This window comes from Accipiter gentilis, chromosome 1 (genome assembly GCF_929443795.1).
Source record: "Accipiter gentilis chromosome 1, bAccGen1.1, whole genome shotgun sequence".
Lineage (NCBI taxonomy): Eukaryota > Metazoa > Chordata > Aves > Accipitriformes > Accipitridae > Astur > Astur gentilis.
This window is the reverse complement of record NC_064880.1, coordinates 37276385-37291795: the sequence shown is the minus strand read 5'-3', so window position 1 is coordinate 37291795 and position 15411 is coordinate 37276385. Positions and strand designations below refer to the sequence as shown.

The 15411-nt window shown below is 47.4% G+C and overlaps 1 protein-coding gene across 1 annotated transcript in view; it reads right to left on the bottom strand.

Moving 5' to 3' along the window:
• CFAP65 (cilia and flagella associated protein 65) overlaps window positions 1–15411 on the bottom strand; it is a 33511-nt gene that overhangs the window by 9898 nt on the left and 8202 nt on the right. The window contains 13 exon segments of the mRNA XM_049802991.1: window positions 478–588; window positions 4510–4576; window positions 5251–5427; window positions 5748–5876; window positions 6695–6920; window positions 8406–8534; window positions 9105–9270; window positions 10282–10434; window positions 11075–11299; window positions 11720–11965; window positions 12857–12994; window positions 14005–14367; window positions 14797–14997. Of these exon segments, the coding sequence (XP_049658948.1) occupies window positions 478–588; window positions 4510–4576; window positions 5251–5427; window positions 5748–5876; window positions 6695–6920; window positions 8406–8534; window positions 9105–9270; window positions 10282–10434; window positions 11075–11299; window positions 11720–11965; window positions 12857–12994; window positions 14005–14367; window positions 14797–14997 (2331 nt within the window).

Genomic DNA, 15411 nt, shown 5'->3' with positions numbered 1-15411 from the left:
CACTTATATTAAAGTGATCTTAATTCAATTCAGACTTGTTCATTTCCCAAGTAAATTAGGCAGAACAGAATCAAAGCTGCTTTTTTTTGCTGAATAAGTGTTTAAGGAAGTTTAATTAATTTACTAAAAAACAAATTAGGATTTATTTCCAGAGTGCCTGGAGCAGCTAGACAAGTTTTCACTCAGATTCAATGCAAGAGAATAGGGGAACAGCCTAACACATCTAATAAACATTCTGGTTAGAGTGAATGCCAAATCTTGTCGAACTGGAGATGGTGAGAGGTACTTTCCCTGCTGCCATGTCAGCAGCCACTTCCAGGCGCTGCCTAGTACTAGTCTCAAAGTTCTACTGCAATGCTTTCCTGTGGAGGCCATTCTGTTTCCTGGGAAATGCCTCAGACACTGCCTGTCCTTGGGACACAGTCACACTAACTCCTTCCCTCTACTTGCTGCTGGGTTTGGCCCAAGTATGCTCACCTGTGTGGGGGGGTGGGAAGTCCCAATGGCAATGGGTATGAAGAGGTGTTTAGTGGATGCAAAATGAATGTACCGCTGGCCCTCTTCCACCGTCACGCCGCTGAAGTTCAGCTACAGTGGAAAGAAAGCAGGTCACTTTCTCACAGGGCCTTGGCCCCATCACTAACAACTGCATGAGGACTCTGAAGGACTTGGCAAGCTGAGAGGAACACAGTTAAAGGTTTAAGTTGGTAATACCAGGACAGTGCATCCTAAGAAAAAAGCAAGGAGATGGAAAGCCTACTCAGCTGTTGGCGCTTCTCTGAAAGGTTTGCATCTTGTTTCAGAGAGAAGGTACTTTTCTCTCTGCTATGTCAGGCACCAGCCTCAGTGCTTCTCTTTGCAAGTATATGGTAGAAATTCTCCATGAATGAAAGTGTCTGGATTGTACATAGGAGAGTGTGCAGCTGTGACAGCCAAATCCTTTGGAAAGACAGGATTTTAGGTAAGTAATGGCCTCCTCTTGGAAAGGACCATCTGGATGTCCTCACTCTGGAGGACATCCTGCTCCAAGAATGTGTCTAACAGTCCAAAAGCTGCAAGAAGATCCCAGCTGAATTTTAAGTGATCAAGTAATGATCAACAGTATCCTGCTAGCAAAGCAGCCACCAGGCACTTCAAGCAAAGCAGAGAGATTTATAGAGCTATTTCATGGAAAGGAAGAGACACAGGATTCTGCATTTTGAGAAAACTGCAATCAGGCTAGAGATGAGTCACGATGCACGATTTCCTGCTGGATCACCCCTAAGCACCCCTAAGCTGTCTGCCTTGAGGCAGAGGCTGCAAAGCAGTCACAGAGCTAGCAATGTTTCTTCATGGGCCAAAGGGAGCTAAGTTGCTGTAATTCACAATTGGCTAAGCCTAAAGCATGGCTATTTTTCAAGTGCATATGCAGAAGATGGAGAGAAGATTTGTGACTGCAGGTGGATGCCTGGACAGACACCTGCAGGAGATACTGTATCAGCTGCCTAAAAAAGCAGAGAATGCCGATTTCTCCAAAACAACCCATTCCAGTTCAGCTCCATAAGCAAAGTAAGGAGGGAGAGAGGACTGCAATACTAGCAAGGTCCCACATGGGATCTTTTCAAAGCATTACATGAGCATTCAGCCTCCTGAGGGCCTCAGCAAGCCAGATGAAGTGCAAATGGGAGGAGGACAAAAGCTGTCACTTTCAAATGGCAAGGGAAAAAGGCACAGAAAGCTTCCTGAGCTTTGGGAGCAAAACACCCATTTATATTACTTGAGTCAAAAAGCCAACTTGGATTCCACCAGACCACAACCGCCAGGGAAGAACTGTCATCAGTTTCAACAGACACAGGATGCAACAATTAAGAGGACTATCAGTTAAAGGAAGACAAATGGAGAATGGTGAAGACCTGCTGCAATCAGTTCTCCTTCCAGAGCACGCAGACTTTGTCCCACAGTGATGACTTAAGAGCATGAGAGGACAGGGATGCCAGATTCCCCAAGGGAGGAGAGCTGACTGGAGAACAGGTGCTGCAGGTGACAACATCTCACAATACCTAATTAGCAGCTATGAAGTGAAGTGCAAACACTTCCAGCTTACAGATCTTGTGTGCTCGGGGCTTCTCCCTGGGATCCAGCCCTGCTCTCCAGCGAGTTCTGGGAACAAGGCTACCTCATCCTGCAACACCTGCAGCCAGCTGGGTTTTTCCTACTAAAATTGCTGAGGGCTGCAGATTCTACTGGCCAAGCTATCCCAGAGCTCTAAGAACAAGGTCACAGCTGCACTCTTACAGGCAGGCTATGGTGATGAGGCAAAGGACAACCTGTGAGAGTATTAGGCAGCGGGAGGCTGTTTCCCTCCTGCACAAGGAAGTGGGTAACACAAGTCCCACAGAAGTTTCATCCTGCAGCTGGAAGAAATTTCCAATGGGAAGTCAGTTTGGGTCCTTCAGAGCACCTATAAATCCAGTCATCTCAGGACTGAAAGTTGGCCATGAAGTTGGAAAGGAGTAATGGGGAGGGAGCTCCTTCTGGAGATGAAGCAGACAGACTCTCTTGGGGAAGCAGAGGCATGGGAGGTCAAAATCCATCCACACGGGTAAAGCCATCACAGGGGTAAATTTGGACCCCCCCAAAAGTCAGGCATTGGCCTGCAGCTGACTAACATCAGCTCTCTGAAGCCAGGCAATTTCAAATTTGGCAGAATGACCAAGCAATACCCCAGCCCAATGGTCTCTACCTCTGCTTATTGTTACTTTTTCAAATTTCCAAAGCTTAACTTTTGGGGTGACATTATGGCATTTGCTTCCTTTAAAGTTAGCAAATATTCTGCACATTTCACCAGATTCCCAGGTGAGGATCCGTTCAACCCTGGCATGTGAGCACACTTAGGGCAGTCTCTGCAATGGGGGCTGGCAACCCTGTGCTCTTCATGCCATGACTGAAAGGAAAGAAGGCACACTGCCCTCAACCGCAGTTGCCCTCTCTGCAGAAAGAGGAGCCTCTTCCACTTCTACCTTCTGATATTAGCAGTTCAGTACTGGCACTGTGGATCCCTGCAGGTTGTAACCACCTGCACGGCTCCAGGTCTCTGGATTGGCCTCTGCAGCTCTTATTGCAGAGCTCCAATGCACCCAGGGATCTTTTATCATCCGCAGGGCCTCCCATGATTTTTCACCCCCTTCTGCAGTGACAGCATGAGGTAGGGTGATGGCCTCTGGTAGCCGCCAAAGCCACTGGCTGTGTGGTAAGAGAGCATGTGTGCCCTGCAGGGTGCTCCAAAGCTTATTCCCTCACTGGGCAGCTGGTGAAATGCTCACATCCACTCAGGATTGTGCCAGGCAGGCAGAGCACAGGGAGCCTGTCCAAGGGCTTTGAGGGAAGGCACAGTTAAGCCACTGTTTGAACAGCTTGGTCAAAGGGTTGGATTTTCAGCTGACAACAGTCCTGAAAGAAAAGAAAAATAAAAGAGATGTGTGAATACAATGGTCTCATAGGAAACTTCAGAGACAGACAGGAAGGCTCAACCGGGCATGAGCTATGCCTGGCAGAGCACAAGGTGACTTTGACTCTAACTGACAGTTTGAGAGAGGGAAAGAGAGAGAAATTAGTTCCAAGCCTGAGGAAATGCTCACGGAAAACACACCACAGATCAGCTCCAGGATGCTTTAGCAAGCACTGAAGCAGGAAGAATGAGTAGAAAGCTACTCCATCATTGGCAAGGAGAAATAAGTGGGTGGACAAAGGCATCAGGGCTGCAGTAGGAACAGCCAACCAGGAATGCAGGGAGTACCTTCTGGGCCTGGGGAAGCAGCTGCCTCCATACCTCCAGAGCTGGAGGATGCTCTGCCACCCTGTGTCAGCATGTGTGACCCCAAACTGCAGCCAGTGCAGGTGGTACTTTTGGAAAAAAAACACATTCCAGAGTGTTTTGAAGAGCATAGAGAACTGTGAAGATGGAGAGATTCAGGAAAGCTGCATATGAGAGAACTAGGATGGGCTGCAGATCTGAACTCCAGGATCACTGCATGGAAGAACTCATGGTGAGGCGGATGAAATGAGGGGAAGCAAGCACAGAAATCCTGTCCCTGACTTACACTTGAGAGTGGAAAGCATGCAAGGATTGTAAAACCCAGAAGGGCTGTCTTGGACTTGGAGTTGGCCTGGAGGAGGGAACAATTCTGCACTAACGCTACCAATAAAATACAAAGGTTAAAAATAAATAAATAAAAATTTAATAAAACAATAATAATAATAATCCTCCTCTTGCTGGGAAAATCAGCAGATGCTACATCCAAGGGCCATTTTGCCAGTGACTGCCACATCACACTGTGCTGGAACCACAAATTTGTCAGGATATTGGTTTTATGTCGCTGCTTGGCCCTGTGTTACTGCCTGGCCAGTGCAAATTCCTGGGGAAGGCCACAGCCCCTGCACACCATGCAGCTTCTGGGGAAAACAGCTTTTAATTCAGTTCCTACCTGCTGCTGTTCTGCAAACAGAAGCAAGAGACACCTGCTATCTTACCAGAATCTCATGGCCATAAGAAACCTTCAGCAGGACAGGGAGGCGATCAGTGCCAATGAAATCATGTCTAGCAGTGAAAGAGGAGAGAGAGGAAAACATTAGAAACCAACCTTGTGCCCAGGGTGATAGAATCAGGATCACACAGTAGATTAGAGACAATTCACTTCCCAGCTAAAGAGTCACTGTTGCGTAAGGGCCACTGAGAGAGGGAGGGGGACAGTTGTATTTGGGTGGGAATGAGTGATGCAATGTTGATTTTAGTCCTGCACCAATTTAGGGACCCAAGTTTCTAGGCCAACGCCATTTGAAATACCAGTACTTCTCAGATCAGGTCTGCTGTGAAAGGGGAGGTATTCAGCTTTCTTCATAGCCTCCACAGGCACACAAGGGCTAGCAGTTATAGCAGATGACAAAACTATCACTGTATAGTCAAAAACACAGGAAGTGCAAAAACTTCTTTGTCTCCGCAGCTGTCAGGTCAAAGCAGAGCAGTGTCCCCAGCATGTCATACTAAATGCCTCTTGCGCTGCAGTGTTAAAGCACATTAACAACATACCCCTGAGGAAGACAAGCTCTGTGGGGTCCAGAAACAGGACATACTCAGGGACTTTTTACTTGCCCAGTCTCTGCTGGGCAAGGAGCATGTGAAGGGAAAGGATCTGGCATGGAAAGACGGGACTGAGGGCATGTGATCTCCCAGCATGCAGCATGAGGCCCTGAAGTACAGGTAGTTGACATCACCTGTGTGAGAGCTGGACTGATTCCTCCTGTCCTGGAAGAAGTTTCCCTGACTTTGGGGAAACACTGAAGAGCTGGTTATCCTGAATTCTCATCTGGTGCAGCTCATGGGGGCTAAACTCAGCATCCTCTGCCCAGTGCTCCATGTCCATTTTCTGATCATAAGGAAACAAGAAGGCCCTAGGGAACCAGTCAGCTGATCAGCAACAGGAACACACAACTTCCCCAGGGTTGTGGTCAGCATATTCAGTCCAGCCAGGCTTAGCCCAGGTGGTGGACACATCACATTTCATCAAGCCTGATCTGCAGAACTGTCTGCCATCCCTTGCTTCCTTCCCCACTCAGACCCACCAACAGATCTCAGTCATAGCTCCAGAACACAAGCCACACCTACAAAATCCACCCCTTTAATTTGCAAATGTCTCACGGCCCCTTTGAGCATTTCAATGTCTCCAGACAGACCCCAGAAAGAAGGCTGAGATCCAGCAAGCACCACTTACCACTCCACAGGCACCACACCCTTGTTCTTCAGCAGGAGCATCACAAGGGTAGGCTCTGAGCCTATCGGGGCAGCCCCAAAGTTGAAATCCAGCAGGAAAGGGGTGTACACTGGAGGGATCAGGCATGTGCTGGTCACAGGAGAGAAAAAGGAGATTAAATTCAGACAGGAGGAAGGGTTGGCAGGGCATGACAGGGAAAGGGTCATTCTACACTGGTTTTCTTCATTATAATTCTTCTCTGACCTTATGTTCTTGGACCTTTTGGGAAAAAGGATACTGGGTGTAAGGCAGGCCTTTTGATTTTCTCCAAAAAGTCTTTTATATATGCCTAATGAGAGTGAGTGGCATAAGAGACTCCTGCTTAGCTGAAGCCTCTTTTCGGCTTCCCAGTACAAGGAAGTCAATGACATACTGGAGCAGGTCCAGTGGAGGGCCAGCAAGATGGTTGAGGGCTGGAGCACATTATTTACATGGAGCGACTAAGAGACCTGGGTTTGTTCAGCCTTATGAAGCAAGGGCTCAGGGATGGCAACTGCACAAGTTGCAACACAAGATATTCCAGTCAGATACTAGGAAAAAAAGTTTTTACCATGGAAGTGGTCAAACACTGGAATCAGGTGCCCAGACAAGCTGTGGTTTCTTCATCCTTGGAGATATACAGCATTGAACTGGACAAGGCCCTGAGCAACCTGATCTTCTTGTCCCTGCTTTAAGCAAGGGGTTAGATCAGGGACTTTTAGAGATCTATTGCAATGAAATTATTCTTTGTTTCTGTAGCTCCTTTCTAGGGAGAGTAAGCAGAGAAGCAGAGGCGAGCAACTGCCTGCTAGGATGGAATAACAGAATGCCATGCAGCAGTGAGCTGCAACACAAGGCAATGGCCACAGCATCTCTGTCTGGCTCGTGCAAGGGACTGAAAGATCCTCTGAGCCACTTCCTCATCTCACCTGTGCCTTGTGGGAACTCTGTAGGTGAGCTCATTGGGAGTCGGGTCTCGCTCCAAGTATTCATTCAGTGTGTCCAAGGAAAAGAGCCTCCAGAGGTGCAACTTGCTGATACCGCTGGCACTCCCTGCTGAACAGGCATCTGTGATGCAGAAAGTTGGGTAGACGCCTGTTGCTACAATGCAGCAGAGGGGCCGCTGCTCTTTTGTCGTGCTTGCAAGATCTGTAGCTTGGGAGAGAAAGAAACACCAATAAGTAGTCATGCACCATTAAGGGGCAGCTGTCTGGGAGAGCAAAATGGAGAAAGGCCCTACCCAGACCAAAGAAAGTGTCCTGGTTTCAGCTGGGATAGAGTTAATTTTCTTTCTAGAAGCTGGTATAGTCTTATGTTTTGGATTTAGTATGAGAAGAATGTTGATAACACACTGATGTTTTCAGTTGTTGCCAATTAATGTTTAGACTAAGTCAAGGATTTTTCAGTTTCTCATGTCCAGCCAGCAAGAAGGCTGGAGGGGCACAAGAATTTGGGAGGGGACACAGCCAGGGCACCTGATCCAATCTGGCCAAAGGGGTATTCCATACCATGTGACATCATGCCTAGTATAAAAACTGGGGGGAGTTGGCCTGGGGGGGATCACTGCTTAGGAACTAACTGGGAATCAGTTGGTGAGTGGTGAGCAATTGCATTGTACATCACTTGTTTTGTATATTCCAATCATTTTATTAGTATTGTCATTTTACTATTATTATTATTATCATTGTTAGCTTCTTCCTTTCTGTTCTATTAAACTGTTCTTATCTCAACCCACGAGTTTTACCTTTTTCCTTTTGATTCTCTCCCCATCCCACTGGGGGGGGGGGGGCGGGGGGGAGTGAGCAGCTGCATGGTGCTTAGTTGCTGGCTGGGGTTTATCCATGACAGAAAGAAAGAACAGGACTCATACATAGTCTTTTCTTTGACAGCTTCTGAAAAGTTCTAAACCACTGACTTCTCGTTGTACCTTGATTTCTACATTTAGAGATCACCAAAAGACTATGAATGTGATCCTTTTCAACAGTGTATTTACACAGTTTAGTTCTGCACTATGTGAAAACTCCCTTTTTTGATTTAAGCCTACAGCCTAGTCATTTTATGAAGTGTCCCTTGTTTTCACACTGAAAAATCATAAGCATTTGTTTACATCTTGTCTTCTCCATACCATTCATGTGGCATTGCCATTCTCCACTTTCCAAGATGGAAACTCCTTGTCTAACTAGTCTCTTCTTGTACAAGTGCTGTTCCCCACCTCTGAACAGCCCTGTTGCCCCTCTCCATACCTTTTCTAGTTCAACTGCATTCTTTCTCATACAGGGACCAATACAGATATGCAAAAAGGACCCCAGCTGCATAGGACTGGTTGCATGAAGCTCTCAGAATATGTTTCAGGACACATTGTAAAAGGCCATGGTCATGCAGAGGAGCAGGGAATCTTGTGACCACAGCAGCAGGAAACTTGGAGCTCTCCCTGTCTGTGTCTTATGGCTCAGTCATAATTCTAACCCCCAAAGGTGCAGCAAAAAGTAGACAGCACATAGGATCTGGCTCTGGTGAATTGCTCATCACCAGGATTTCTTCAGGCAGGACTCATACATTGGGAGCTGTGCAGCTCAGCCTGTTATGACACACTCTACCTGGTTGGGAGGGAATGATTTTCCCAAAATACCCATCTCTCACCTGTGGGGGTGCAAATAGCATATTTGATTGACCAGGTGTAATGCAGCCGACGGACTGGCCTGACTGTTATTTGGACAAAAGCTTTTGACCTTGCGGGGATTGTCCCTCTAGAGTGTTCCAGCTCTAGAGCTGTAGGAGAAAAGAGATGGTATGAGCTCTTGGCATCACTGATCTCTTTTACACCACACACATGTTCAGCGCACAGCTTCCTAAGCCTACCTGCACTCAAGCCATTGCCCCCCCACCCCATGCCTAATCATTAGGACCAGTTTCAGGTGCTGAAGTTGGGATTCCCAGACTACAGCTGAAGGCAGCTCATTGGGAGTACCCAGCCTGCCTTTGGCCAGCAAAGAACAGGGAACTTCTCCAGAGGAGTTCCTCTAGAAAGGCAGCTAAGTGTTGCACTCCACCATTTCTTCTGGGAAACTCCTTTATTTAACTCCCTTCTCTGCTGGGAAATCACATCTTATTTCAAATTGGTCTAGCTTCAGTTGTCAGGCTCTGGGTTATGCTTTTTCCAGTAAGATAGAAGAGTCACCTGTAGCAAATCCCTAAGCAAAGGAGCAGATCCCTTAAGGCACTTAGAATCAAGGCAAGCTAGCCAGTAACCAGCCCAACCTCCGAGTTCATGCTGGATTGAGTTTGCAGAAAAGAGGGGAAAGCCAAGGCCCCCACCCCATGCTACATCCCTTACAGTACCCAGCGGATCGCTGCAGAACTCCTCGGGGTCACAAGGCCCAGTGATCAGTTGTTCCACGCTGAGGATGTACTTCAGAGAACAGATCCCATCATTTAGCAGTACAACGCTGCAGCTTTGCAGGTCACCAACTAGAACATTTCCAAGGTCCAGGTGCTCCTTTTGTGCCTGGAATTCAAACCCGCCATGCAAAGGTCACTGTTACACATCGAGCATAGAAGTCGAGCGTAGCCACCACTTATCTCACCACATGCTGATCCCTTGGCATGCACAGTGTGGTGCAAAGGGCTCCCTGCATAGAAGTCGAGCGTAGCCACCACTTATCTCACCACATGCTGATCCCTTGGCATGCACAGTGTGGTGCAAAGGGCTCCCTGCTTTGTGTGTGACCTGTCATGCCCCGGGAGATGTTGGAACAGGGCTGCAAGGGGCTCAATCCCTCCTCCAAAGGCACTCTCCTACTGTTATTTGGGCTGCTGGTTGGGTAGGATGCAGCACATTTGGGGCTATGGGGACACTAGCTGGCCAGCTGCACCTGGGGCAAATCTGTTGGTCCCTCCATGTCTGCATTAAAAGTCCCCCTTGTCTTTTGGCTAGTCATCCGCTTGCATGCAATTTATAGTGACTAAACACCTCTAAGACATTTCTACCCATCCATCCAACATGACTGACATTGGGCAATGGCCTACAAAGAATTATTTTTTTTAGCTCTGGTTCCTTAGGAAATGTGCCTGAAAACAAGGGTGGCTGCACAGATCTGCAGATAATAGGAAGAAAGCTAAGTGGATGTGTGCTAGCAACACCACTTTAGCAGTCAGGTCCACTTCACTTAGAAACTGGACTGAAGACAGAACAAATGTTGAAGACAGAATGAGAGGAGAGAGCTGGGAGTCCCAAGGAGCCAAAGGACTTGCTCAGTTCAGTCTGGAACAGAGGAGTTGAGAGTGATCCTAGAGGATTTGGGCAGGCCACGTTTGAACTGACAGGACATTCACATCATGCCATTGCCATTAGGTTGCCAGAATCAGCTCTGTCATCTCCACTGAGAGCAACGTCTGGGAATTCTGCTGTAAATCCTTATTGGTTGCCTCCAGTACAGATTGTGCAAAAAAGGGAAGCCCAAGACCCCTATCCCACCCTAGTACACCTCCTACTACCCAGTGGGCCCCAGTTCCTTACCCTGATGGTGCCCAGAGCCCCCTCTCCAACAATCCGTAAGGCATAACGGACACTTTGGGGAGACATAGGGTCTGGGCTTTTCCTCCTCACAGACACCATAGCACGCAGCAGATATTTGGTCTCCTTTTCAGGAGTAAAAGTCCATGCCTGAGCCTGAAATCACAAGAGGGAAGGAGAGCATTCACAGGAGCTCCAGACCAGAGCCAAACCTATACACCACAATGGTTACATTCAATGCACAGCCCCTTCCTCCATTACAGCTAACCTAGTCCTCTACCGACAACTCTGGAGACACTCTCACTTCAATCCTCCACCATCTCTGCCTCTGTCAAAGGTTCATATTGGGCATGCACATTCAGATATTCAAAGATATGCTACTTCTCAGTACTCTCAAAAAGCACTCAGGAATACAGTAGAAGTTTAGAACCTGAATTTACAGGTGGAAGAACAGAAAAATATCATAAACTCTCTTGTGGTCTCATTTGTCCTCCATCTTGTTAACATCTGGTGCATGACAAAGTTGCTGTCATCCAGGGTATCATGATTTAGTGCCTGTTTAAGGCCTGCTTGGTCCTGTAGTCAAGGAGGATGTCATCATGTTTGGGCAAATCCACACTGTGGGAACCAGCATGACTGCAGATGCTGGCTTGCAACCCAAGCTAAGACACTGGCTGGTATTCTCCAACTTTAGCATTAATGACCAAATTATTGGCACCCCTCACATTTCTGCTCTAAACACTCCATAGCTGTACTGTAGAGAGCAAAGTACAACTTTAGTAGAACTTGAACTTACCATGGCTTCATAGGGTTGAAGGATCCCTGCAGTGGGGCTGACAGACAGGATCTTCCTGTCAGTCTCATGGATCTTCCATGTGAAAACCATAGGTAGCCTTGTGCAGTTTTTTATGGTATACATTCGTGTAGAGGAGGTCCCTATATAGACAGGCTTGAAATATAGATTTCCATCACCTTCTAAGAGCAAAAGAAGGGACTCTCCACAACTCCGGAGAGCAATCTCCTGTGGAATTAGGGGAAAAGTAACAGAAATTAGACAGACATCTCAGCTACCTCTCGAGGGACCTTGCAAAGATGTTGCTCCTTCCAAGAGAGAAGCAAGAACAAACTGGGTCTGAAGGAAGAGGGGAAGGACTTCAGATTGTGCTGTCAAGGAGGGCCCTGAGCATAGTATAGTGCATTCCAGGAGATGGAAGCCCAAGGGAACAAGGAGTACAGGATGTCTGGCACCACAAGCATACTCTGTCTGCAGTTTTGCCCCATCTTAAATGTTGAAAATATTCTTTCATTCCTATTTCCAAAGGGAAAAACCAAAACTAACCATCAGGAGATATAATAGGGATGACAACACAAGTCACTGTGAAAAGGGAAGACTACAAGGGAACAAAACTTTGCTCACCGTCTTCTACTTCCCCCTCCCTACCTTGGTGTATCCAGGACAAGAGTTCAGCTGCAAAGGCAGGACATGCTGCTGTGAGACTGTGTTAACTGGGTGAGTGGAGAGAAAGAAAATCTGGTGGCCTCCTGGAATGATGTGTCCTGAGCAGGGCTTGACCAAAACAGAGGGACAGGCAGCTTGGTTCACACTGAAGGTTATCGAAGAGGTGCCTGTGTTCAAGAGCAGCATACTGCAGTAGGTATCAGTGTTAGGAGCCACAGGAGGAAAAGTCTGGTGGAGACAAGCAAGAGCTGTTTGCACTGGGTTTATAAAACCAGCTTAAAGAAAAAGTTTTCACTGTGTTGAATTCCAGGTTCAAACAAGCACTATCCTGAGTCTATGGAGAAATTTGTAACTAGTTCTCTTCAAAGAAAGAAAGGAAATCACCCAAGGATATACAAATTATGGTCTTTTCCCTTCCCACAGTGGCCCTCATCTTTCATAGGCTCACAGGATCAGTGAAGCTACTTTCCATTATGCAATTCTTTTTGGTCATCCTCCTTACTGAGGCCTACAGCCTCTGCATGGATAGTGACCTCCTGGATTAAGAATTTCAGAAACCTGGAATTTGCTCCAGCTCATGCATATCAGATACAGGCTGCATGTCCTGAACTAGCTGAGGGGATTTTCTAAGAGGTTCTCAAGACTATTCTTACTTCCTAGGGTCAGATCTCACTTTACCTCATAGGAGCAATACTTTCTTGTACTACAGAAACAGCAGAGACAGTCAGGAAAACTTCCACTCTACCTTGCAACCACTTCTCTTCTATAAGTGAGGATTCTGTGTGCTGCCCTCCATTTGCCAAAGTGCATGCAGAGTGTCTGAGGCTCCTGGGAGGGGACTAAGCACCCTTGTCAGTGCCTATGTCCACTTAAACAGAAAGGAAGGAGATCCCAACAGTTTTCCCTCTCAGAGCTGAGATGCTCAGTGTAACCTGACACACTGGAGGCTAGGAAGATAACGCAGGAGAAAGCATCCTACCTCTATACCAAAGCGGGAGTCTCCACACCCTCAGAAACCACTTAAGCCACATCTCAGGATGGTGCAATGGGAGACAAGGTAAAGACTTCAGATGTAAACACTGAGCATCTCTGCAAAGATCCAATCAACCAGTTACACACCTTGGGGACATCCAGGATGTACTGTGGGACAAAGTGTTCCCGTTCTGCTTCATACGTGTGCGCTCTCAGCCTGACAGTCAGGCACCAGGATGGACAGATGGTGGCATCCTCCTCAATGTTGCTGTAGTGTCTCAGCACCTGCAGGCATGCAAGAGATAGAACAGAGTGCATGCAGGAAGGGAGTGTGGCAAGGTGCCTTCAAGTGCATGTGTCATCATCATCAGCAGTTTGTTTCAATGGCATTCCTGGGGCTGAGGAATTGACTTTTTCAGGGAAGAACTGACCAGTGCCAGATGAGAAACACAAGTGCTGCTTTCCCAAATAACTACATTTCAGACCCAAAAGACTATGGAGTGACTTTCAAGCAGAAGGACCTATCCCAGCTGTTCTGTGATACTACAAGAGTTGCCTTAGAGAAGGAGGGTCTGCAGACACCCTAGTGCAGTTTCAGATATTTGCAGGTGCTAAAGTTAGCATTTAACAGTAAGTCACTGAAAATTATCATCTATCCTTTACCTGAGCCTAAGAAACTCCTGACTCTAAGGTTACTCCCAGATATCCTCCACACTGGCTTAGAAGGGAAGAAAAATGCAAGAAGAATAATCAACAATGTAATGAAGATCTCTCTCCTACCAGGAAGTTTCTGGGTGCTAAAACCTGCAATTGCAGCCTTGGTGATGTGAATCTCACATCACATGGGAGGAGAGGCTTCAGTGATGTAGAGTGCCCTCAGCAGCTTTAGTTGTGGAGGGCCAGACACAAAAATCAAGTTTCTGCCCACCACCCAGGCCACAACAACCATCCTCGTGCAGGCTCCCATCTATGCTAATAGTGCGGTAACCCACAGTAATTCTTCCTTCAGTGCGGTGTACATTACTTCACATTCACTGGGGGTAAGAGCAAGTGTAACTGTCCATATGCATGAGCTGTGGCTTGCTTTGCTGATTTATCTTTGCCAGGACACAGGTGAAGAAGAAATTTTAACCCACCAGTGTATCAAAACAGTGGCCAAAGGAGTTAGTAAAGATGCCAGCTTGCCAAACTCAAAATGAAAGGTTCCATTTGAATTTTAACTCCCCCAAAAGCCTTTAGCCTGCAGCCTCTTGCCAGGCCCTCTCTGGAAACTGGTCCTAGTAATTCCTACTAACCTTGTAGGAGGCAAAACCTTCCAGCTCTGCTGCATAGAGACTGTTGAGCTGAGTGGGCTGGAAAAGAACACGGAAGGCTGAAGACTTCAAAGGTGGGATGTCACAGATTTCAGGGCTCACTCGGAAGGCACTGCCATGGCTTGGAGTCCAGGCAACAGTGATCGTTCCTTTGGTGTGGTTGGTCACAGAGAGAGGAAGTGGTTCTACCTTGTGGAGTGGCACGCAGCAACCAAAATCATACTCCCTGGGGCTGACACTAATGTGAGGAGGAAACAATGCCAGGTCACTGCTTACACCATCGTAGAAATATTCAGTCATGGAGTTGGCTTCAAAGTATTCCTTGGGAGGCTTGTCCTGAGGGATCTACAGGATGGAAACATCTCAGCGTGAGCAGGGGAAGTGTGCCTCTGGGAGGCACCAGGCACTGCAGTCCTGACTGCCTTCACAAGCAAGAGGGCACGCAAGACGTGCTTCATTGACAGTTTCCAGGACATCTCCAAGTCTAGGCTTCAAAGAGGCTCCTGTTTGTAAGCCAGTGCTCAGTCTGAAGCTACATGAAGCAAAAGAAGACACCGTGACTGAGTTAAAGCCAGAAAGTGGCTTAGTGGCTGGACTTGGGTAAGACCCAACTGACATAGATAGTATTGGTGTGTGCTGGGAACATTAACAGCAGAGATACTAAAGAAATCAGTCTGGCACCTGCGAGTCCTTCTAGATCTGTCTGGCTTGTGCAACAGAAGCCCAACATCTGCAGAGAACAGCACCTTAGGTTCCAGGGAGGGCAGCTCATACCTTGGGGGGCAGCATGAGGGCTCCCTTTTCATCCATCTGCAACTTCCCATCCTTCAGCATCACACTCAGGATATCAGGGGGGTAGAAAGTCAGTCCCCTCACCATGTTGGTTCGGTACCAGGAGAGGTGTCTTGCCTGAAGGATGGCTGGCTTAGCTATGTCTGAATGGCAGGTACCAAAAAAGTCCACATACATGGGTTCCTGGGAAAACACCAGAAAGGTTTATAATAAATTGTCCTTCTGTGATTGTTTTGAGAGTTACACCATCCTAGTACCTCACTTCCAAAACCATGCCTGGGAAAGGCTTAGCATCTGCAATATTAGACTGCCATTTACTTTATGTCTTGACAGGACACAAGAACTTTCTTGAAACTGGAGTGAAAGTTGAAGGCACTCAGTGCATGGCTGTGCAGCTAAATTTCACTCAGAGAAATGAACAGGATCCACTGAGGATGCACCTCACTCTTCCCAGAGGCATTACTGACTGTCTGTCCACATCAGCCCTCTACTGCTGATAGGAACCTGCACCATGGGAATTCTGCTCAACAAGAGCCCAGGTCCCACACTTGGGTCACAACAACCCCATGCAATGCTACAGGCCTGGGGAAGAGTGGC